This window comes from Cebus imitator, unplaced genomic scaffold (genome assembly GCF_001604975.1).
Source record: "Cebus imitator isolate Cc_AM_T3 unplaced genomic scaffold, Cebus_imitator-1.0 Scaffold83, whole genome shotgun sequence".
NCBI classification, from domain to species: Eukaryota; Metazoa; Chordata; class Mammalia; order Primates; family Cebidae; genus Cebus; species Cebus imitator.
In genome coordinates this window covers 4007497-4031309 of record NW_016107398.1, presented here as the reverse complement: position 1 = coordinate 4031309, position 23813 = coordinate 4007497, and the positions used below count along the sequence as shown (strand labels likewise).

At 35.1% G+C, this 23813-nt stretch overlaps 1 protein-coding gene across 1 annotated transcript in view; it reads left to right on the top strand.

The window, feature by feature from the left end:
• KCNH5 (potassium voltage-gated channel subfamily H member 5) overlaps positions 1 to 23813 on the top strand; it is a 368902-nt gene that overhangs the window by 240630 nt on the left and 104459 nt on the right. The window contains exon 9 of the mRNA XM_017533951.2: positions 19917 to 20169. Coding sequence (XP_017389440.1) covers positions 19917 to 20169 — 253 coding nt within the window. The remainder of the gene's footprint in view (positions 1 to 19916; positions 20170 to 23813) is intronic.

The following is a 23813-nucleotide window of genomic DNA, read 5'->3' as shown; positions in this document are numbered from 1 at the left end:
TTTTTGAATATTTCTTTGGCATTAAGCTGAGGTCTATGGCTTTTCCTTACCAACAGCACATTCAGCCCCAGGAACATTTCTATCAATTTGCTGTCTTTGATCTGCTGTGAGCAGAAATTAGATCATGTTTGCAGGATTTGAGACTTTGATAGACATTTGAGACTTTAAGTGATGCTTGAGGGCATCTTTTACATATAAAACCTGCATATGTTGTGACAGTTTTTTTTGCTACTCATGGATATTTTTACTTATTCTGATATTTACGGCTATTTTTATGGATAATGAAAATTATGTCTGAATAACTAATATTACTGACATGTCTAGGTTTTCAGCTCTGAAGACACTGGTGACAGACAACAATGTAAATAATACATAAACTAAAATTCCAATTACGGGTTATTGCCCTAAAGCCCCTTTAAATAATGTCAACATAATATGCTCTTTCAAAAAGATGATATTTTGATGTCTAACATGTAGAATACTAATGAGCTTTAAAGGCATTTCTTAAACTTAAAAAAAATATATTTCCTCTGTGTTTACTAAATGGGCTCATGCGAATAAGAAAAATTTGCCAATTTTTGGTCTTACCATTTTAGTTACTATGATAGCATATATATTACTATGATAACTAGCAGTGTTTACTGTTCTGTTTTCAAGTCTTATCAACAGTATTGAGATATGTAATTAAGATAATATACCCTATATTTAATTATAGAAATTCATTATCATATACCTGTTATTTAAGAAAAGCTTTTTTTTCCCCATGTAATTAATTGTTGGCTGCATGTATTACGTCTTCTTTTGAAAAGTGTCTTTTTATGTTCTTTGCCCACTTTTTTATGGGGTTGTTTGTTTTTTTCTTGTAAATTTAAGAAGATATCATCTCAGGCTGGGCATGGTGACTCATGCCTGTAATCCCAGCCTGTAAACCCTCCTTTGGGAGGCTGAGGCAGGTGGATCACCTGAGATCAGGCCAACATGGTGAAACCTCGTCTCTACTAAAAATAGAAAAAATGAGCTGGGCATGGTGGCAGACACCTGTAATCCCAGCTACTTGGGAGGCTGAGGCAGGAGAATTGCTTGCACCTGGGAAGCAGAGGCTGCAGTGAGCCGAGATTGTACCACTGCACTCCAGCCTGCGTGACAAGAGCAAAACTCTGTCTCAAAAAAAAAAAAAAAAAAAAAGACGATACCGTCTCATACCAGTTAGAATGGTTATTATTAAAAAATCAAAAAATAACACTTGCTGGTGAAGTTGTGGAGAAAAAGGAACTCTTATACACTGTTGGTGGAAGTGTAAATTAGTTCAACCATCATGGAAGACAGTGTGGTGATTCCTCAAAGACTTCAAACAGAAATACCATTTGACCCAGTAATCCCATTACTGGGTATATACCCCAAAGAATAGGAATCATTCTGTTATAAAAACATATGAGTGTATATGCTTATTGCCACTATTCACAATAGCAAAGACATAGAATCAACCTAAATACCTATCAATGATAGACTGAAAAAAGAAAATGTGGTACATATACACTGTGAATACTATGCAACCATACAAAAGAATGAGATCATGTCTGTTGCAAGGACATAGGATGGAGCTCAAGGCCATTATACTGAGCAAACTAAGGCAGCAATGGAAAACCAAATACTGCATGTTCTCACTTATAAGAGAGCTAAATGATGAGAACACATGTACACATAGAGATGAACACCACACACTAAGACCCAGTGGAAGACGGAGGGTGGGAGGAGGGAGAGGATCAGGGAAAACAACTAATGGGTATTAGGCTTAATACCTAGGTGATGAAATAGTTTGCACAACAAACCCTCATGACACAAGTTTACCTATATAACACACCGAGCGCATGTACCCCTGAACTTAAAAGAAAAGTTAAAAAATTAAGTAAATTACTTAATGGAATGACAAAAAAGAAAGAAAAGCTTAATCAGTCACATGAAGATAGAGGTTTCACAGTTCATAAAGTTGATTAAATAATTGCATAATGGCCTAGATTTTAGTTTCCTTTGCCTGTGTAAACCAACTCATAATTCCCCAAGCATTCCTTTTATATATACACCACTTGGAGCTGCTGCCTATAATTTCCCCTGAAGCTAGCTTCCTGTTGCAAAATGCTAATGATTTGTCTTGTCTTCCTAGTGAGATAAGCAAGTAACCTGCCTGTAGAAACTGTTTAGAGTCAAATAAATAAAACAGATTTACAAGAAAAAAAGCCCATTCAAAAGTGGGCAAAGGACATGAACAGACACTTGACAAAAGAAGACATTTATGAGGCCAACAGACATATGAAAAAATGCTCATCATCACATTAGAGAAATGCAAATCAAAACTACATTGAGATACCGTCTCACACCAGTTAGAATGGCGATCATTAAAAAGTCTGGAGACAACAGATGCTGGAGAGGTTGTGGAGAAACAGGAACACTTACACTGTTGGTGGGAGTATAAATTAGTTCAACCATTGTGGAAGACAGTGTGGTGATTCCTCAGGGACCTAGAAACAGAAATTCCATTTGACCCAGCAATCTCATTACTGGGTATATATCCAAAGGATTATAAATTGTTCAACTATAAGGACACATGCACACGAATGTTCATTGCAGCACAGTTTACAATAGCAAAGACCTGGAACCAACCCAAATGCCCATCAATGATAGACTGCACAGAGAAAATGTGGCACATATACACCATGGAATATTATGCAGCCATCAAAAACGATGAGTTCTTGTCCTTTGTAGGGACATGGATGAACCTGGAAACCATCATTCTCAGCAAACTGACACAGGAACAGAAAATGAAACACCGCATGTTCTCACTCATAGGCAGGTGTTGAACAATGAGAACACATGGACACAGGGAGGGGAGCATCACACACTGGGGTGTCTATTGAGGGGAAATAGGGGAGGGACAGCAGTGGGTGGGGATTTGGGGAGAGAGAGCATGGGGAGAAATGCCAGATATAGGTGATAGGGAGGAAGGCGGCAAATCACACTGCCATGTGTGTACCTATGCAACAATCTTGCATGTTCTTCACATGTACCCCAAAACCTAAAATGCAATTAAAAATACATATATATGCAATTATAAATACATATATATATGCAATTATAAATACATATATATATATGTGTATATAAAATTTAAAAAAACCCCAACCTCCTATACACTTCCCACATATAATAGCTACTCTATAGCAGGTCTATATAGTTATTAAATGAAATTAAGTACTTATGGCTCATAAGATGTTCTTCTCTACAGATAGTGCAAATTAATTTTGATCAAATTTGCCTGTCAGTATTTTTAGTGGTTGGAGAAAGTGACAATAATGATTTCATATAGTATTTTATCATAGAAAAGTATACACACATGCACACACATAGAGTGTTCAAGTCATAAATATGAAGATCAATAAATTTTTGCATGTGTATTACCATGTAACTGCTACTAGGATCTAGATTTTAAAAAGCATTTTTATGTCCTCTGAAGCAGCCTCCATACCTTGTTCAGGCAATTGCTTCTCTTTTCCCTGAAGTAACTGCAATTTAAAAAATTGAGATATAATTCCCAGGTTAAAAAATTCATTATTTTAAAATGTGCAATTTAGTAGTTTTCAATATATCCACAAGGTTATACAACCATCACCCCTATCTAATTCCAGAACATTTTCATCATTGCCCAAAGCTCATGAGCAGTTACTTTCTATTACCCCCTCCTCTGACTCTCTGTCAACTACTGTTATATTTTCTGTGTCTATAGATTTATTTATTCTGATCATTTCATATAAGTGGAATCATATAATATGTGGTCTTTGGTTATTGAATTCCTTCATGTGACACGTTTTCAAAGTTCATTCATGTTGTGGCATGAATCAGTACAACATTTTTGATGTCTAAAGAATATTCTCTTATATGGATTTCCTGTATCTTGCTTATCCATTTATTATTTGGTAAGCATTTGGGTTTTTTCCTGTAACCATTATTTTGACACTGAGCTTCATATAAGTAGAATCATACAGTGTGTATAGCTTTCAATTTATAAATATACCAGGGTTATATGTTTATTATATGACTGATAGACATTAGGGTTGGTTCTAATTTTTGGCCATTGTGAACAAAAATGTTATGAAATTCTTGTATATATCTTTTTAATAACATATCTACAAATTTCTTTAGTATATTTACCTAAGAGGTGGTTTGATGGGTTATGGTGTTGGTAGATATTTAGTTTTATTGAAAATTACCAAAGAGTTTTGAGAAATGTACCATTTGACATTTCTACTTAGCTACATGAGAGTTTTAGTTGTTCTACAGGTTCCTCAAGATTTGATACATTGTCATGCTTTTACATATTGGCCATTGTTGTGTATGTATTTGTATTTTATTATGATTTTAGTTTCTCTTTTTCATACTTCATATTTTTAGAAACTTTTGAAATCTTTATGTTAGAAAGTTATTTCATTTTTTTTTCAGTTTTATTGAGGTGTAATTGACAAAAATCATATGTATTCCAGGTATGCAGTGTGAGAGTTTGATATATATCTATGAATGGTTACCACAATCAAGCTAATTAACATATCTATCATCTTACAGAGTTACCTTTGTTCTGTGTGTGTGTTGTGGCAAAGTTATTATTAATTACAGTCAACAAGGTGTACATTAGTTCTCTAGAACTTACTCATTTTGTAACTGCAAGTGTGTATCTTTTGACAAACATCTTCCCATTTCTTCTACTCCCTAGTTCCTGGTAGCCACCCTTTTACCCTGTTTCTTTGGTTTTGAGTTTTATAGATTTCACATATAGGTGAGATCAAGCAGCATTAGTCTTTATTCATCTGGCTTATTTTGCTTAGCCCAATGTCTGGCTTATTTTGCTTAGCCTAATGGTACACACACACACACACACACACACACACAGACACACAACTCAGAGAAATCAGAAAAGCAATACATGAACAAACTAAGAAGTTCAATAAATAAAAGAAAGTCATAAAAAAGAACCAAACAGAATTCTTGAGCTTCAGAGTACAGTGAACACAGTGAAAAATGCAATAGAGAATTCAACATCATATTTGGTCAGGCAGAAGAGAGAACCTGTCAACTTGAAGATAGATAATTTGAAAATATTCAGTTTGAGGAGAAAAAAGAATGAAAAAGACTGAAGAGAATTTATGAAGTGATGTGACACTATCAAGTGAAACACTATACACATTATGAGAATTCCAGAAGGTGAAGAGAGAGAAAAAGGGACAGAAAGTGTTTTAAAATAAATCATGATGTAAAACTTCTCTAATCTGGGGACAGCTATGAACATCCAGGTACACGAAGCTGAAAAATCTCTAATAAGTTTCAACCCAAAGAAGACTTCGCTAAGATGTTATAATCAACGTGTCACACACACACACACAAGACAACATTATGCTAAGTGAAATAAGTCAGAAACAGAAATAAAAATACTGAATGGTCTTACTTGTGTGTGAAAACTGAAAAAAAAAAAAAAAAGTCAAATACACAGCCACAGAGGATAAAACAGAGATTTAATGTACAACGTGAGGACTATTAATTAGTAATATTGTATAGTATTTCAGATTTTTGCTAAAAGAAAAGCTTCGGGTTCTCTTGATTTGCCCTCCTGCACAAAAGGGTAACTTTGCTAGTTGATGAACATGTTAATTAACTTGACTGTACTAACCCTTTTACTATGTATATTTATATAAAAATATCATGTACATCTAAAATATCTACAATTTAAAAGAAAAACAGAATTGTGAAAGCAATGAGAAAAAAGAGGTTATGTAGTTACAAAGGAACGGCCAGTAGACTATCAGCCATATGTAAAATATGTATTTGCTATATATATTATATGTTGATTATATTTATTATGGTGCATATGTTGTTTCTTATATATTTATGCATGTATTACTGCCATGGAAAATTTTAGGAAGCATACTTGTGCATATAAATATTTAAATACCTATACTTTTTTTGTCTAATTTCACTGGTCCCAGAGGACTAAATTCCTGAGGCACACTTTACTTACAGTGAAGAGTTTAGTTTACCAGAAAGCTCAAATGTTGTTATCCAACTTCAACTATAAGTAATAATGTAACAGGCTTTACTCAATGAAAACATATTGATAAGGGTCTACTTTGATAAATGTCAGCATATTGGGAGAGTGAAAGGAAGAGCTTTTGCTCTTTGAAAGATTTCTGATATGATTGAACATAGTCATTTTACACATATATACACCAATATATATATATATATTCACACATATACACTGATAAATCTATACACATATATACATACATACACTGATATATATATATATATATATATATATATATATATATATAAATCTATAACCTGTATAAATTTTGGAGTTGTAAAAAAAGTTTTAATATGATTTCAATTGCCAAAATATATTTTATCTCATTTAGTTTTCCTCCACTTAATAATTTCCCAATCTTTTCAATATAATTTTGCAGCTTTATTTTATATATACTTGATTCAAAAAATATATCTGTTATTATTAAATCAAGTATATATTTTATATATACTTGATTTAAAAAATATATGCACACACAGATGCATATATGTACACATATGAATATACACACATATGGTATATGAGAATATGCATATGTATACATATATGTCTGTATGTGTGTGTATATATATATATATATATATATACACTTTTATATCATCAGCTTTCTAATTCTTTTTGGATTTAGATGTAATATAAAAAATATTGTCAATCAATATATTCTTTGCTTCATTTACTACTCTGTGACCTATCTTGACTACCTCTGTTTTCTACAGTTGGTGTTGTGTGTGGGTATATAGATCTTAAATTGTATAAATAATTGGGAAGGACAGCTTACTTTATTTTGCTCTTTCTATTGGAAGACTAATAGATTTAAACAACAACTTTCAAAATCACAATCATTCTAAGAAGTAATTTATTTGGCAATTCTAATTTCTGTTTCATGTATTTATTTTTTCTCTTTAATGTTACCTATTTGTTTAATAGGTAACTTTATTTTTAATGTAAACTTGTTTTCACCATTGAGGTATAATTTACAAATAAAAATTGTATATAAGGTGTACAATGTGAAGTTCTGATATATGTATATATAATGACATAATCACTAAAGCCTAACTAACATATTTATTACCTCATATAGTTAACCATTTTGTGTATGTGTGGTGAGAATACTTAAATATTTCTTTGTAAACTAAACTTTTTGAAGTAAATTTTAAATATTGATACATTACACAATATTGAAAAGTGAACAAATTATAAATAAATGGTTTAATAAAATTTCACAAAGTGGCCACATGTGTGTAGCCAGTATATTAAAACCTTATTATCAGAACCCCAGAAGTTAATCTCCCATGTCTTCAGGAATTAACCCACTTTGGCCTTCAAGAGTAATTTAAACCTTGACTTTAAGCACCAGAAATGAGTTTTACATGTCTGAACTTTATATAAATAGATATAGAGTATACTCTTTTGTGTCAAGCTCTTTTTCAGTCCGCATTATGTTTTTGAGATCCTCGGATTTATGCTATGTATAGTCGTTACTTCTTTCATTCTCGTTGCTGAATAGCTGTCCATTGCATGACTATGCCATCATGTATTAATATTTATCTATTTAAAAATTAATGAATCTTTGAGTAATTTTCAGTTTGGAGCTATTATGAATAGTGCTGCTATAGACACTGCACTTCACAAGATCAGCTGCATATATAGACATTTCTGTTGCATGTATACCTACAAGTGAATTCTTGGGTCTCAGAATATATGTATGTTCAACTGTTAATATAACCAGAGAATTTTCCAGAGCAATAGTACCAGTTCATTCCCACTCATAGGGGTTTGAGGTGGCTCATTCTTTTTTTTTTTTTGAGACAGAGTCTCACTTGGTTGCCAAGGTTGGGGTGCAGTGGTGCAAACTTGGTTCACTGCAACCTCCTGGGTTCAAGTGATTTCCTGCCTCAGCCTCCCGAGTAGCTGGGACTACAGGCACCTGCTACCACACCTGGCTAATTTTTGTATTTTTAGTAGAGATGGGGTGTCACCATGTTGGCCAGGCTGATCTCCAGCTCCTGACCGGCTCATTCTTTGATAGATGGGAATATCACTTCTCATAGGAGACTAAAAAGGTCATGGCCAGTAGAAAAAAACATTGTTTCTAGTTTTCTGGGTAGTAAATACACTTAAAAGTATATTTTGAATTTTAGAAAATATTTTCACAGGTGTGTAAAGCACTGTTATTCAGTCAAATATCTGCCAGTAAGACAGTAGAGACACGCAATTAAGAGCAGAGCACAGTAGAAACTAAATTTCATCAGAGCCCTGTGTTTGGAAAGTTAGTGGCTCAAGGCATTTGCTGCCTTAACAAGTTAAAAAATGTTAACAATTGCTGTGTGTTTCTTTTCCCCACTCACCTTATTGCAAAACTCAGACTGTGAACACCTGGTAGAATTGGTTCCCTATGTTTTTGAAACAAAAACTTTAGGTCTCATTTTTGTATGTGAAGTCTAGTCACAGGAAATTTAACTCTAAAGTGAATCCAGTGAATCTTAACCTATAATCCTTCACTGGTTGTGGCAGTCTTTTATTGCTAAATATGACCTTTTATTTTTAAATAATGGAAGTTAATTTGGTTTGGGTTTATTCACTACATTGTTCCTGGGTTAATTCCTTGAAGGTTTTGACACCCCTAGAGATTGTCAGATTGACATCCAGAGAGCAACTTCCTTTTGCTTGGCATGAATGCCTGACTGCCTGGTTATACTTTTCATTTTTTTTTTAAATATAAATGTGAGCTTTCTTTTCTTCCCAAGAAATGAATGAGAATTAAATTCCTGTGAAGAGCCATGTGAGCTCCTCATTTCCAGGAAGGATTATAAAAATATTTTATGTGCAAATGTCACTTGCCTGACTTCTTCCACTGGCCTTCACTGACTTAATACTAATTTTGTTAGATTCATGAAGAGAGATTAATTAACAGTGTATAACTTAAGTGTGTCAAAGGAAGGAGGGATTTGGTGGTAGCTTCGATACCTATCAAACTGTCATTAATGCATTTATTCCTTTGTCCTAAAAATAGGAGGATCATTTAGACTTGTTCATTATTATTAAAAATAGCTGATACTGAATTATTCCTGAAGAAGGATTTTATAGATAATCAATACAATGATTTAGAGCTTTAAGAGACCTCAAGAAGAAGCCTTGTTTACTTTACTACCTTCAGGCACTTAAAGCGAAATTATCCTCATTCTCCCCATTTGCACGTTAGAATTTTTTGTAGCTTGATTAATAGTGTTCAGTCTGTGAACACCGAGCTAGAGAGTGGTAGTAGTAGAATAACTTCACTAAGACTAAAGCTCTCCCAGATTCTGCCCCATGCTATACAATTTTACTGTTGTTTCAGGTAACATTGCCATTTCTCTTTCAAATGCGTTTAGAAGATTAAAGAGAAAGATTAATAAGAACATGTAACATACTCCCATACACAGTTGATCAGAGTGTAATTTGGTATAACTTTTCAGGGAAGTAGTCTGGCAAGAGCCTTAAAGATGTTTTTGTATTTTACCTATTAATTTTACTTCTAAAAATCTGTGCTTAGACAATTTGATACAGGTACAAGAGTATTTGTTGTAATTTGATTTATAAAAGAGAAAACTGGGGGCTGGGCGTGGTGGCTCACGCCTGGGATTACAACTGTAATCCCAGCACTTTGGGAGGCTGAGGCAGGCAGATCACAAGGTCAAGAGATCGAGACCATCCTGGCCAACATGGTGGAACTCCGTCTCTACTAAAAATACAAAAATTAGCTGGGCGTGGTGGCACACGCCTGTAGTCCCAGCTACTTGGGAGGCTGAGGCAGGAGTATTGCCTGAACCCAGTAGGTGGAGGTTGCAGTGAGCCAGGATCACGCCACTGCACTCCAGCCTGGCGATGGAGCGAGACTCTGTCTCAAAAAAAAAAAAAAAAGGGAAAACTGGAAATCTTGATTTCCAATTATAATGCAATGGTTAAATTAATTGGGCCATAACTATTTGATGGGATATTGTACAATGATTGAAATTTGGTTTTAAAATATGCATTTCATAGCATAGGAATCGATTATAATATGATAATGAGTCATTATAGCAAGAAATAAAATGTTAGAGTTTAAAGTTTTATAACAGTGGTATGTACACATGCATAAGTGTAAATAATGGAAAAGTTTTTTCTTCTTTATGATTTTTATTTTCCATATTTTGTATAATGAATATTAAAAAGCATTTTAAGCATATTCAAAGAACAAATGAGAAAATAAACCTTTCTTTCTTTGACTCTCTCTTGTCAACCATTTCCTTAGCAGATTTTGGTTTAATTTATTGACTTCTCTGTTAATTGTCATGTTTAGACTCTCTCATCTTCTAAGGTTTCGTGACATTATCGACATGATATTCACTTTTTCCCCTAGGGTTGTTTTGCAGAATTCTGAAAAATTATTTCTTACCTATTGCTATTGTTACAGGACCCCAACACTTACCCAAAGGTAGCCATTGGGTCAGGGTTTTTGCACTGTAGTCCTTTCTGTGGTTGCCAGAAATATGTTACAGGAAAGGGGTCCTGATTCAGACCCCAAAAGAGAGTTCTTGGATTTCATGCAGCAAAGAATTCAAGGCGAGTCCACAGTGCAAGATGTGACTTCTAAGCAAGTTTATTAAGAAAGTAAAGGAATGAAAGAATGGGTACTCCATAGACAGAGCAGTCCTGAGGGATGCTGGTTGCCCATTTGTATGGTTGTTTCTTGATGACATGCCAAATAAGAAGTGGATTATTCATGCTTCCCTTTTTTTTTTTTTTTAGACCATATAGGGTCACTTCCTGCCATTGACATTGCATTTGTAAACTGTCATGGCAATGATGGGAATGTAGTAGTGAGGACAACCAGAGGTCACTCTCACGGCCATCTTGGTTTTGATAGGATTTAGTCAGTTTCTTTACTACAACCTGTTTTATCAGCAAGGTCTTCATGACCTGTATCTTGTGCCGACCTCCTCTCTCATCCTATGACTTAGAATGTCTTAACTGTCTGGGAATGCAGCCCAGTAGGTCAGCCTCTTTTAACTCCCATTCAAGATGGAGTTGTTCTGGTTCACATGCCTATGACATTTCCCCCCTCCCTTTTCTAAGAGAACTCTTAATCCTAAAGATTGCAGAGGGATGTAGATCTGTCTTCTGTAACTTCTTCAGGCTGAATGGGGTGATGATATTCCTGCCTAACTATTAGGGTCTCTTGTATTCAGTGTGGAGAGGATTTGAGTCAGAAAGCATCAGTATGTCAAGGACCATTCATAACTCTTGAGTTTTGACAAGAAGTGATATCTTGAAGATTAATAAGTGTTTAGACTAAGAAAACATTCACTAAGCTTGTTCTGTATTCCTATGCAAGGAGTATAACAGTGATATATTCCACAAGAGTAAAGCAAAAGAAATAAACTTATTCCAAGTAAACTAAATTAGAGGTTTTTCATGTACTAGGCAACTGTTGGAACTAAACTGATATGGGGCTATTAGCTGACAGTAATGTGCTCAGAATTAGAATACTGATCCAGGTTTTTACATTACTCATCCCTCTTGTTTATTCTAAACCACAGTCAGAGATCACTGGTAGGGTTAGCCTAAATTGTAGAAACAAACTTAAAAACAACTAATGAGACTATAATTTAATAACAAGTGTACCATAGTTCTTAAAAAATAGTATTTCTCCCTCTAGTTTCTCACTTTTACTAAAGACAATTTATGGCAAGACTGATTTGCTTTAGTATACTTGGCCTGACTATTTGTATAAAGTGCAACAAGAATAAGTATTTTTTACATAGGCTTCTTAATTGGCTTTCATAAGGAATATCAGATAAAAACTTTTTAAAGCCAAGCCCTGCCATGGGTTTGTATTGCATTGCAAATACTTATGAGTTAGGGAAATTCCTTTCCTTTTCAATTTCCAAGATAACTTGGGGCTCCTTGGCCTATGAGAAAGTGGCATCCTTTACTTACTATAGGTCAGAAACCCTGTACAGAGACTATGTAGGCAAGGTATGAGGCTAGTTCCCCAAAGGGCTTTTATTGGCTCTACAAGTCAAGTTTGATTCCTTAAAGGAAAGCACACATTCCATTCAAGGTCTTGGTAAAATAACCAATTTCTCTAAAAGAAAACAGATTCTTATTGCACTTATGCAAATAACTATACTGTCATAAGTTAAGAATACTCACAACTAGTTTCCAAATTCTGGAGAAATTAGGTAGAGAGAAACAAACATGTTCCAAATTTTGTTCACAGCAATACTTTGCTCAATTTCTGTAAGTTGTAAATAGCTCAAAGAAAAGTTTCCTTGACCCTGAAAAAAAAACAAAGGATCAGCGATGTTTTAGGCAAAGTTAAAAAGATTACTTCAGTTTTCCATTGGTTCAGTTAATTTAGTTAACTCCTGTTCTGTTTGATATTCATAAACATTCTAGCTCTTCATGAGAGTTCTGAAAGTGGTTTCTTCTATTCTAATGATACAATTTCCAAAGTTATTAGAAACCTGCATTTAGGAACACCTGCTTGAGTTCTATAGTTGATTATAAACCACCTTCTAAAGATGATTAAAACAAGACAATAGTTGTCTGTAGATTATAAGTTTTAGGACAGCCACTATTAAAGCCACAATTGATAAGGAAATTTGGTTACTTCTGTGGAAAACAAAATTTTACATAACAATTACAATAATTAATAACATACACTAAGTTATATTACAATTATAGGAATTTTCCAGTACTTTGGAACATATATCCATAACACATTTATGCAAATATAGGAAAGCAAAATACCATTTTGCATTTGATAATGCTTCCTGTATGATTTTTATACCAAAGAAGCCAAATTTCACCTTTACATTAATGTGTTATTAATGTTAACCGAATTTTTAATAAAAACTTTATAGATATATTTACCCAATTTTAATGTTTAACCATAATGTAAGATTCTTATAAACTTTTTATAACCCTTTACATTTTTCTGTGAAAGAGAAGATCAGTGCACTAAGAAGAACTTGTTGTGTTTCTATTCCAGTGTTTAATTTATGGTAGAACTGAATAATAATACCCCTTTAACTTTAGCCAGTATGTTTATTAACATAATCTCTTATAATTAATTTTTATAAACCTTCCATAACCTGTTTAAATCTTTAGCTTAATTCTGTCTAACTTAAAACAATTATTTAATTTTTTAGACAAAAATATCCACATTTCCCTGCTTTCTTATAATCTTTTACCAAAAGTACATTCTACTTTCCTTACACATCTTAAGTGTAAAACTGTTTTTTCAGTAGTCTCCATTGCATGTTACAATGTTAACTTTTAGTGACTTTCACTTTTGGTGAAAACCCTGGTTGATAAGCAATTTTAACAAGATATGGAGCCTAGCCTAGGACACACTAGGCAGAACTGCAGATAGATAGGGGCCAACTCTTCAGCATAGGTAGGGGACATGACTAACTCCACATGTCCCTAGGCCTTACCTTACTTAAGAAGGCAAGTTGTACAGTAAGAGTTATAGAGGCATTTTATGAAGCATTTAGGAGGCCTAACACCCTTTGAATGGTACAACATTTTTTTGCATAAATTCCCTTTCACAAACCCTTTCACAATTTACATAGACCATCTGAGACATTGTTGGACTTTCTGACTTGCTCTAAATATCCTTCCTTTTAAACAGCCAGTCATTTTACTTTAGGACAAGAATTTCCCTTACAAGATGCTTTTTTAAATATAAAATCTCTATCTTTATAATCTTTGTATAGCTAGGGGGCATGGCGAATTCCGCATGTCCTCAGGCCTTATCTACAGTCTAATGGCTTCAATGTAGGTAAATTGAACACTTTTTAAAAACTAAAGAAGCAGTTTGTGACCTTAAAGCATTTAGTAAACCTAATATCTGACCTGTATAATTTAGACTAAATGTTTTTATCACTAGTTTTTAAAGCTGTTTTTATTTTACAAAGATTATTAAAGTTACATGAACAAAAAGATATTACAGTTTTTATTTTGCTTTCAAAATATTTGGTTTAATTGCTTATTTTTGTTTCAGCCAATTAATTACAGCTCTTTTATATAAACATTATACAGAACACATGTATAGCTACACAGAAAGACAGAAAGTTACTATAGATGTTGTAAGATTTTTCATTTGCCAGTTTTTAAGTTTATTGGATTACTGGGAGCCCTTGGAAGAACAGGGCCAGGAAATGGGTCTCTGATGCCTCCTGTTTTCCCCAAGATGTCCAGACTGTTAGAACTTGAATATCCATTCTTAATTAAACTTATTTTAACCATAACACTCTTAAGCGTTTTTAGGGTTTCTTATGCCAAATGACTGATATATCTGGCTTTTGAACTTTACCAAAGGTAACCTCCCAGGTGCTTAGAGAAAGGAAAATTTAAGACAGTCCATGGAAGAGAAGAGAAGGATCACACAGATATTAAACCAGATATGACCACCACTGTGAAAATGCAAAGCCTTAGCTAATGAGCTACAGTCCAGGGCAGTCTCCATTTATTTTCCCAGAATGAGTCTAGAGTAGTTAATTTTGAGTTTGCAAAGGCTTTTAACTAGTAAATATAATTTTTAGAGCTAACTATAACATGAACTCTATAATTCCTGTTCCCTGGAAGATGGAGACCAAGAGAAAGTACCACCATGTGCTTAAAAGGTCAGGCTCCCAAGGACATAAGACAAGGTGGAGACTTAATTCAGTTTTTACTGTTTCAGGGATCTGCAGCCAAGTTTGTTACTGACCACCTTGCTGGGTTGTTTTAAAAAGCAGGCTTATAGGTGTTCTAAGCTCATGTTTTATCCTGAAGTACCCCTCAACACAGAAAACAAATTAATAGCACAAAAGACACCAGCTTAAGGCTAGCCTTAGAATTCTTTTTCACATTAATCAAAACTTTACAGAGGAGATAAACACTGATTTTTTAAAATCATTCATTTAACTGTTTGCACAGAGACAGAGAAGTCAGAAATCGGACTGCTAGAAAATTCTTACACTTTTGCCGGCATGCCAAGCTTCTGGGTTCCCTTTCCCTAAGCAGCCCTAGTGATCCAGCTTGTGGCATCATTGACCTGAGAGCTAACCCACATCATAAAGGAAAATTATTATTAATTCTGGGCAAAGCAAAATACATGTGATAAAACATAGACATTAGCCACTCTGATTAGCACCCAATATCAAACTGGCAGAGCTCAAATTTGGCCCCAGATGGGCCCCGTCATCTTTAATCCAGCCTCCAACTTGGAGTTTCAAAAAACGGTCTCTGGGCAAGATGGTCACCCTGAGCAATAGAAATGATGAGAAAGGGAAACGAGAGAGGGAGAAAAGCATTTCCTGTGGCAGAGTCGGGGAGGCAAAATGGTCAGGAAGGCCAGCGAAAGACCTGCCCATTACAGTGACATTGAAAAGTTCAGGCGGCTGCTTCTTGGTAGCAAAGGGATCATTTCCAGTAATCCTGTAAGCTCTCAAGTTTCCCTTTTCAGGAAAAACAAAGCGCCCCATATCCCACAATCCTCTACATGCCTAATCCTGTCACCCACAGCTTTCAGCAAAGAGTGCAAGGCAGATTAATCCAGAGAATAGCAGCTAACATCCCATCGTGCCAAACCTGTTCTTAGCTGAGACAGACTTTATGGAGAGGGGGCTCTAATCCTCTAAAGCTGAGAAGGGACTGTAACTCTCCTAAATTGGCCCCATAACCCACAGTCGCTCAAGCATCCTTGCCTTTTATTAAGAGGGGCCTCTAACCTACTTTGTCTTAGGAGAGACTCTAACCCAATCCCATTCTTTACCCGGCTACCCCACCACTCACCCAAAGTCATCCAATCAGTGCTGCAGTCTGTTTCCTTTGGGGTGGGGTGTTTCTTCGGTATCGTCCTTTCTATAGTTCACCAGAAATATGTTACAGTTCCCCAATACTTACCCAAAGGTAGCTGTTGGGTCAGGGATTCTGCACTATAGTCCCTTCTGGGGCTGCCAGAAATATGTTACAGGAAAGAGGCTAGATCCAGACCCCAAGAGAGGGTTCTTGGATCTCACACAAGAAAGAATTCAGGTCAACTTTGCAGTGCAAAGTGAAAGCAAGTTTATTAAGAAAGGAAAGGAATAAAAGAAGGGCTACTGCATAGACAGAGCAGCCCTGAGAACTGCTGGTTGCCCATTTGTATGGTTATTTCTTGATGATATGCTAAACAAGGGGTGGATTATTCATGTCTCCCCTTTTTAGACCTTTCTGACATTGCCATGGCTTTCGTAAACTGTCATGGTGCTGATGGAAGTGTAGTAGCGAGGACGACCAGAGGTCACCCTCGTTGCTATCTTGGTTTTGGTAGGATGTAGCTGGCTTCTTTACTGCAACCTGTTTTATCAGCAAGGGCTTTATGACCTGTATCTTGTGCCAACCTCCTGTCTCATCCTGTGACTTAGAATGCCTTAACTGTATGGGAATGCAGCCTAGTAGGTTTTAACCTCATTTTACCCAGCTTCTATTCAAGATGGAGTTGTTCTGGTTCACATGCCTCTGACACCATAGCTCTTCCAAAGACAATCTATTGCTCATTTTAATGAATAGTCTACTTTATTAATATTCTGTTGCAAAAGGGAAAAATAATCAACTCTGAAAACAAACGTCACTTTTAACCTAAATATTGTCTTCTAAAATATAATTTTTTTTGTTTTTAACTATGAAATATTCATTAGGAAACCCAGCTACAATAAATTGGATCTGACATTTAAGGCAGAATACATGGAAACTGAGACCAGTGGGCCAGGTGTGAAAGTCATCTTGAATGATAATTTTCCTCTGTCACTTAAAAACAAGTTCTGTCTTGTCTAAGACAGTGATTATCATTTCGTTTCCAGAGTAAATAACAAAATACTTATATTTTGATGGCAAGAACATTGTGTAATGCACATGCTCTATCTAAGGTTGGGGAAGGAAGGTGCTTGCCAGTGGGGTCATGTTGGTTGCTCTATTTTAGCATTTAGTTTTAGCTTGTCACTTTGTGGTATCTGGATATAAGTAGATACCATTAATCAAAATAATAAATCAATTAGTGTCATATGTTAAGTGAAACAAAAAAGAAAGGTGTACTCATAATGTAATAAAATCCTCTTTTGACATACCAATAAACAGAGAATAATGCAAATATTGGAATATTTCATTTGCAACAGAAATCCTGAGAAACACCATTAAAAGGAAATAATAAGACTATTACCAAAATGAATAGAAAACAATGAAAGTCCTACATGGTAAATGGATTGAAACAGAGCAGTCTATTTTTCCATTAAGATATTCAGTGTAATGTTTGTGTATGTGGGTATGTACTTAAATTTTTTTGTTGTTTTTCTAGAGCTAATTTCATTTTCAACTTGGGAGAAATATTAACCCTAATTAGTGCTTAAAATATCTTCAGGTTTGTGCTGAAATATTTTCTTAATTCTGTCTGGAAACCTACCAAACTGCCCAGGTGAACACTTTAGACAGGAGTGGAAAATGAAAAAAGAAAATTGTTTTTGCAGAAGATTTAAGCAACAATAAACTGTAGGAAGACAGATGTTTAGTAGGGATAAAGAGAGCTAGTATTTCTTCTGCCCTTGCTATGTGCCAGGCTAAACTATGCTAAACTCATGTCCTTTTATTTAATTTCTACAATGAACCTAAGATACAAGCACTGTCATTATCCCATTTCACAGATGAGGTTTAGAGGAATTAAATAAGGTGCCACAGGTTACAAAGGTTGTAAGGGATAGTTGTGAACCCAGACTTATATCCTCTTGAACCTGATCTTTTTTGCTGCCCCTATCATACCACTTTTTTCATTGTATTACAATTATCCCTTTACACACCCACCTCCCACACTTCCTGTTAGCCCCCCTGTGGCAAACACAGTGTCTTACTTATCCTTGTAGTTCTGAGGATTTGGCATAGTGATGTGATATATTATGGAAGCTCAGTAAGTGCCTTTGGAATGACTAATGTATTGTCCCAAGTCACGAAAGGTTTATATATTCAAGAAAATGTTGCCTTATGATGGAAATAACTGATGTGAAAACAGTGTCAATTACTTTTAAAGCTGTATTCGGCATTCCTTTTCTCAAAGATCAGATTTTTCAGAAAGGTGAGTGAGAGATTGCTGCTGCCTATAGAAATTTGAGGGCGTATGAAAAAAAACCCAGAGATGATTAAATAATGTGAAATATATGTACAGTATTAAGAAAGGTTAAGAGAAGGAATACTGAAAGCACAGTTTAACTAATGGTTTTTACATTCATGATGGGCTTGTCTTGTCTACAGGGAAGCAACCTGTTTTTCATTGATATCACTATCAATAGTCAGGGGACATTTTCAAGCCTTAGGAAATTTTTTAAAGCTTAAAATGCAATTAGTAGAGGAAAGAAAACTATTTTATATTAAAACATTATGCAGTATAGACTTAATGGGGAAAATCAATTTAGCTTCAGCTTTGAGGGATTGAAATCTGATCAAAGAAAACCATTTCTGGTTATAGGGAATAGTTTATAAAGTGGGTTTGAGGAGGATTCTAGATGAGTTTGCACTTACATCTTTAAAATGGGTGGTATTAACTTCCACAATCACATCTTGCTCCACGATATTCTGATTAAATGTGACGATAATATCTATTTTAATTTGGGTTTGTAATCGCCCTGTCAGAAAGCTGCAGCCAGTAAAAGCTCTCTACTCCTTGCTGTATAAGCATACTTCCACCATTTGTTTCCTTTTCTAAAGGATGCTACACGTTGAATTCTGCTACTGCCTGCAGCAGTCTTCAGAAGTCAAAGACCAGAATGAGCAAGGACTGCCATACAAAATAATGTATCCACCCTGCCAGCACTGACATTTCCAATTGCCGAGCCTTACAGAAGGCTGGTGAATGCCCTTGTCCCTCCCTGGATATGAAATTATTTGTAAAAAAAAAAAATCCTTCACAGTGAAGAAAATACATCAAGAGTGGAGTTATGTCTACCAGTGCCAGTATGTCAAGTTGCCGGGGTGCTTTTGTTGATTTTGTTTTCTTACAGCTGCCTAGCGTGAATACACCTCCAATGTAAAATTTTGATTTAGTTATAAAAAATTCTGAAACATCTAAATTAAAATGAATGTTCATTCCCTATTTTACTTGATTCTGTGATGAAATGATCTTAACTTTTTTCTGAGACTTTTCATGATCACCTCAAAAAGGTTTTTTGTTTGTTTGCTTATTTGTTTTTGAGACACGGTCTCCCTCTGTCACCCAGGCTGGAATACAGTGGCACAACCTTGGCTCACTGCAATCTCTGCCTCCTGGGATAAGGTGATTCTCCCACCTAAACCTCCCGAATAGCTGGAAATACAGGTGTGCACCACCATGGCCAGCTAATTTTTTGTTTTTGTCTTTTTAGTAGAGACAGGGTTTCACCATATTGCCCAGGCTGGTCTCAAACTACTGAGCTCAAGGGATACACCTGTCTTGGCCTCCCAAAGTGCTGGAATTACAGGCGGTGAGCAACTGTGCCCGGCCAAGGCTGTGCTCCTTCTAAGGGGAGTTACATACTCTTCTCAAAGCATTTACTACATGGGTCTGCATTGTCATGTTCCATATGCTCATCAGTCCATCTCAGCAGATTATTACCTCCTTCAGAGCAGAGCTGTGTTTTGTTACCTTTGCCTTCCCAGTATCTAGCAGGGTGTGTAGCAGGCATAGTCATGGTCAATAAATACTTTTTGGATGATTTTTTTCTGAAGTTGCCCCTTTCTCTTTCCTTCTCACTTATTCATCTCTCACCTTCTTTAGGTCCTCTCCATTTGTCCCAAGGACATGAGAGCTGATATCTGTGTTCATCTAAACCGGAAGGTTTTTAATGAACATCCTGCTTTTCGATTGGCCAGCGATGGGTGTCTACGCGCCTTGGCAGTAGAGTTCCAAACCATTCACTGTGCTCCTGGGGACCTCATTTACCACGCTGGAGAAAGTGTGGATGCCCTCTGCTTTGTGGTGTCGGGATCCTTGGAAGTCATCCAGGATGATGAGGTGGTGGCTATTTTAGGTACTGTGAACTTTCCTAATGTAGTAGCAAATGCGTAATAACAGCTTTAGGTATTTTGCTTCTCAGATTTTTAAAGAGAAATTTCCTTTGTTTGGTAACTTTGGAAATTGGGTCACTAATGAGATGTGAATTTTAATGAAAACTAATAATGCTGTTTCAGCAGAGAACATTAGTATCAGTCACAGCCTAATGAGCTGAGTAGGGGTTTGATTAAACTTTCTTTGGCAACAGCAGGACCGTACCTTCTAGACTAAAGGTGGTTACAGCCTAAGGTGCCTTGTAGCTCCGTGTGAGTAAGTAGGAAAATGGCTTGTGGAATGATTATCATGGTAGTGACATAAGGTGTTAGTCTCAGAAGGGTGATAGAACCTCTCTAGCTCAACCCTTTTCTTTAGAGAGGAACCAAGTGAAGCCCAGAAAAGCTTAGTGATTTTCCCAGTTAGTTAGTAAATGAATGGAGGCTTGAATATAGATGATTTTACTCCAAAACTTTCTCCCTCATCACAGTCAACCTAAATAGTGAGCTGAAAGTGCAGAGGAGGTTAATAAGTCTGACCTTTTATAGTGGAGTGATCACAATATGAGTAAATTAAACTTAGGTTTATAAAGCTGGTTCTGTCCACCTGTATTCAAAAGCCCTACAAATTATTTGGCTAATAATAAATTCATTTTAAAATGCAGAGAATTTTAGAATTTAGAATTCAGTAGATAGTTCTGCTAACCACAACCACAATAAAAAGGCAGTAACCGTATATGTAAGTGAGAAAATAAAAAAATGTTGCATATTTGGGGACGGTGTAGGATATATTGCTTGGCAAAACAATTGCCAAATGACCTTTTAGATCATTTTCTGCTCAAAGATCTGCAGCAGGTTCATGATATCCACAGATAGAAAAGGAAGTAATAAAATAAGGTCAGAGGAGAATCACTCCTTGTTTTTTTTATCAGGTAAAATAAGTCAGAATTGCAGGATGTCGACTTCATTTTGATCACATTTTTCACGGCTTGTGTCTCATGAAAAATGAGCTCAATTTTTAAACTATTGGATTTTCAGCTACCGAGGTCAACCTACCATAGCTTGAATGCCACTTATTCTCAAAAGTAGGCGATTAACTAATAGATTTTAAAAACTACAAAAATACAATCCACCACAATAATGAAAAATTGACTTCAAAAAGCACCATTACTTGAAAAATATAGAATTGAGATTGGAAAAGAAATAACTCTTCATGGGAAAACAGGTTCTGTAAAAATCGTGAGTTCTAGAAAATGGTTCAGGGTTGCAAATGACTGAATACCATGGTTTGTAAGCCTTTCGTTAACTGTATATAAACAATAGCGTTATAGTTAGATTTCTTCTAGGAACTATTTTAAGTTTTTTTCAAGAAGAAAATACAACACTTTAAAGTCAGCGTTCTGGTTATGTTTAATGCTCATTAGTGCTTATTCTGCTTTGTTTACTGGAGGATAAAGGAGTTAAATATAACCCTTCATAAAAAGTGTACATTTCACCAGAACAATCCTTTGTGGTAAAATGAAGCATATTCACACTGTAACCATTCTTGTTTGCATAGAGAAGAGGATAAAATACAAGGCCAAAGCAGATTTATTTTATTTTCCTGAATGTCCATGTCAATGGTGGGTAGGAAAAAAATATCAAATATATTACCTGAAAATGAGTACCCTCATGATAAATGACCTGAGCTGTAGAGTCGTTATCATTTGCTTTGTTCCATTTTCTTCATTACAACTTCACTTGGGTAACTCTTTTCTGAAAGAAGGCTGGCGAAAGTCCTGGGTACAGTGTGCCTCTGGCCTGAGTCTGCTAAAATGGAACAATTTGCTCAGTGAGATAGACAAAATGCATTTTCCTTTCATTTTAAAATAAAATGGTAACTTGTTTTGCCCAGTGACACAGTAAAAATCAACACAGGACCCCTGGGTATTGGACCCATCTCATCATATATCTGTCACATTTTATTATTTTGAGTGTGGGCTTTTTGTTCTCACTCCTCAAAAATCTTGGGATTCAGAAACTTTTCACATCTTGTGCTTAATGACTCAAATTATATGGACAATTCTCTGGGTACCTTTATTTCTTTTTCTCTACAGGACTCTGAAAAAGACTAGTTCATTCAAAAGTCCACCAGATCAAGATTTTTTGTTTGTTTGTTTAACATACAAAATGCTTTAATGATGTTTGAAGAAAGGAGGATTAAAATAGTAATTTACCAGCACCATTTTTTCCTTGATTCTCCTCTTCATCCTCTTCTTTACCTCTTTCTTCACCTCCTCTTCCCTTTCTTCTTCTCATTTTTGATAGTTTAATTTCGAAATAACTGCATGCTTAATGAAAAGTTACAAAAGTTATCAGGATGTGAATGGATTATATTAATATATTTAATATTTAATATATATAATTAATATAATATAAATATATTTAATTATTAATATATATTTAATCTTTAATATATGTCATCCCTTCACATCCTGATATATATATGTGTGTATATATAAGTTATGTGTGTATGTGTGTGTGTGTGTGTGTGTGTGGGTGTGTGTGTGTATATATAAAGATATATATGTATGTCTTTAAGTTCTGTTTTATTAAGTTGATTTGGTCTGTATAACTTTAAGTGCTTTTTAAAAATCTTTTTGATTTGTCCTGGCACTGAGAGTGGCAGGCTAATGTATCTTATTATTCATGTGTTTTATCTATGTCTCCTCGCATCTCTTGTAGCTATAACATTTGCTGCTGTGTTATTTGGTGTACAGATATTTATGATTGTTATGTCTTAATTTTCAACTGTGGCCTTTGGCATTGAAATATGGCAAAAGCTGTCATGTTTAATGCTCTTTGCCTTGCAAGGGTCAGAGAGGAATAAAATCCCTACATTCTTCACATCTGAGGATACCTCATAAAAATGGGAACTTGCCTAAATTAGTCTGATAGGAGAAATAAGAAGGCCTTGCTATCTCTTACACTGATTCATTTGCCAGCTAAAAGGTAGGGAAGGGAGGTTATTTTAAAATTAATTAGAATCTTTGAATCCAAAATCAGGTGCAGTTTCTTCTTTTTGGATTCTTGCCACTAAACAGTTTCTTGATAGGTACATAATTCTTTGGTGTGTCAAAAGTGCTAAGGAGTTTAATGAATAAGTTCTGAAGCATAACTAATTAATGGAAAGATAAAAAAGTCAGTCAACAAATAACCTCCTTTAACACCGGAGGATGGCTTCAAGATGTTTTTCTAAATAGGGCATATGGATATAATTGCAGTTCATGTCTTTTTTCAATTTGAAGTTCTTTCAGTTCCTACACCTCCACCTTTTTTTGACCTTCCCACTTTTTATAAAAAACAAAGAATTCCAAATTAAGTTGATGATGCATACATAATATTTTATATTCTTTAAAGACTTATTCCTTTTTAGTTTCTACCCTATAATTAATGTGAACAGATTTATTGGTATGACTGAAATAGCCAGGTTACTTCTCAGTGTCTTGACAAGTATATTGTGCCTTTCAGAGGTTATAAAAATGACATTTCCCTGCCAATAATAGACCCTGCTCCTAACACATTTGTTTTGTTGTATTTTCATTTTGTCTTTTCTCATCTGTGTTCATTGATTATTAGAATCATACGG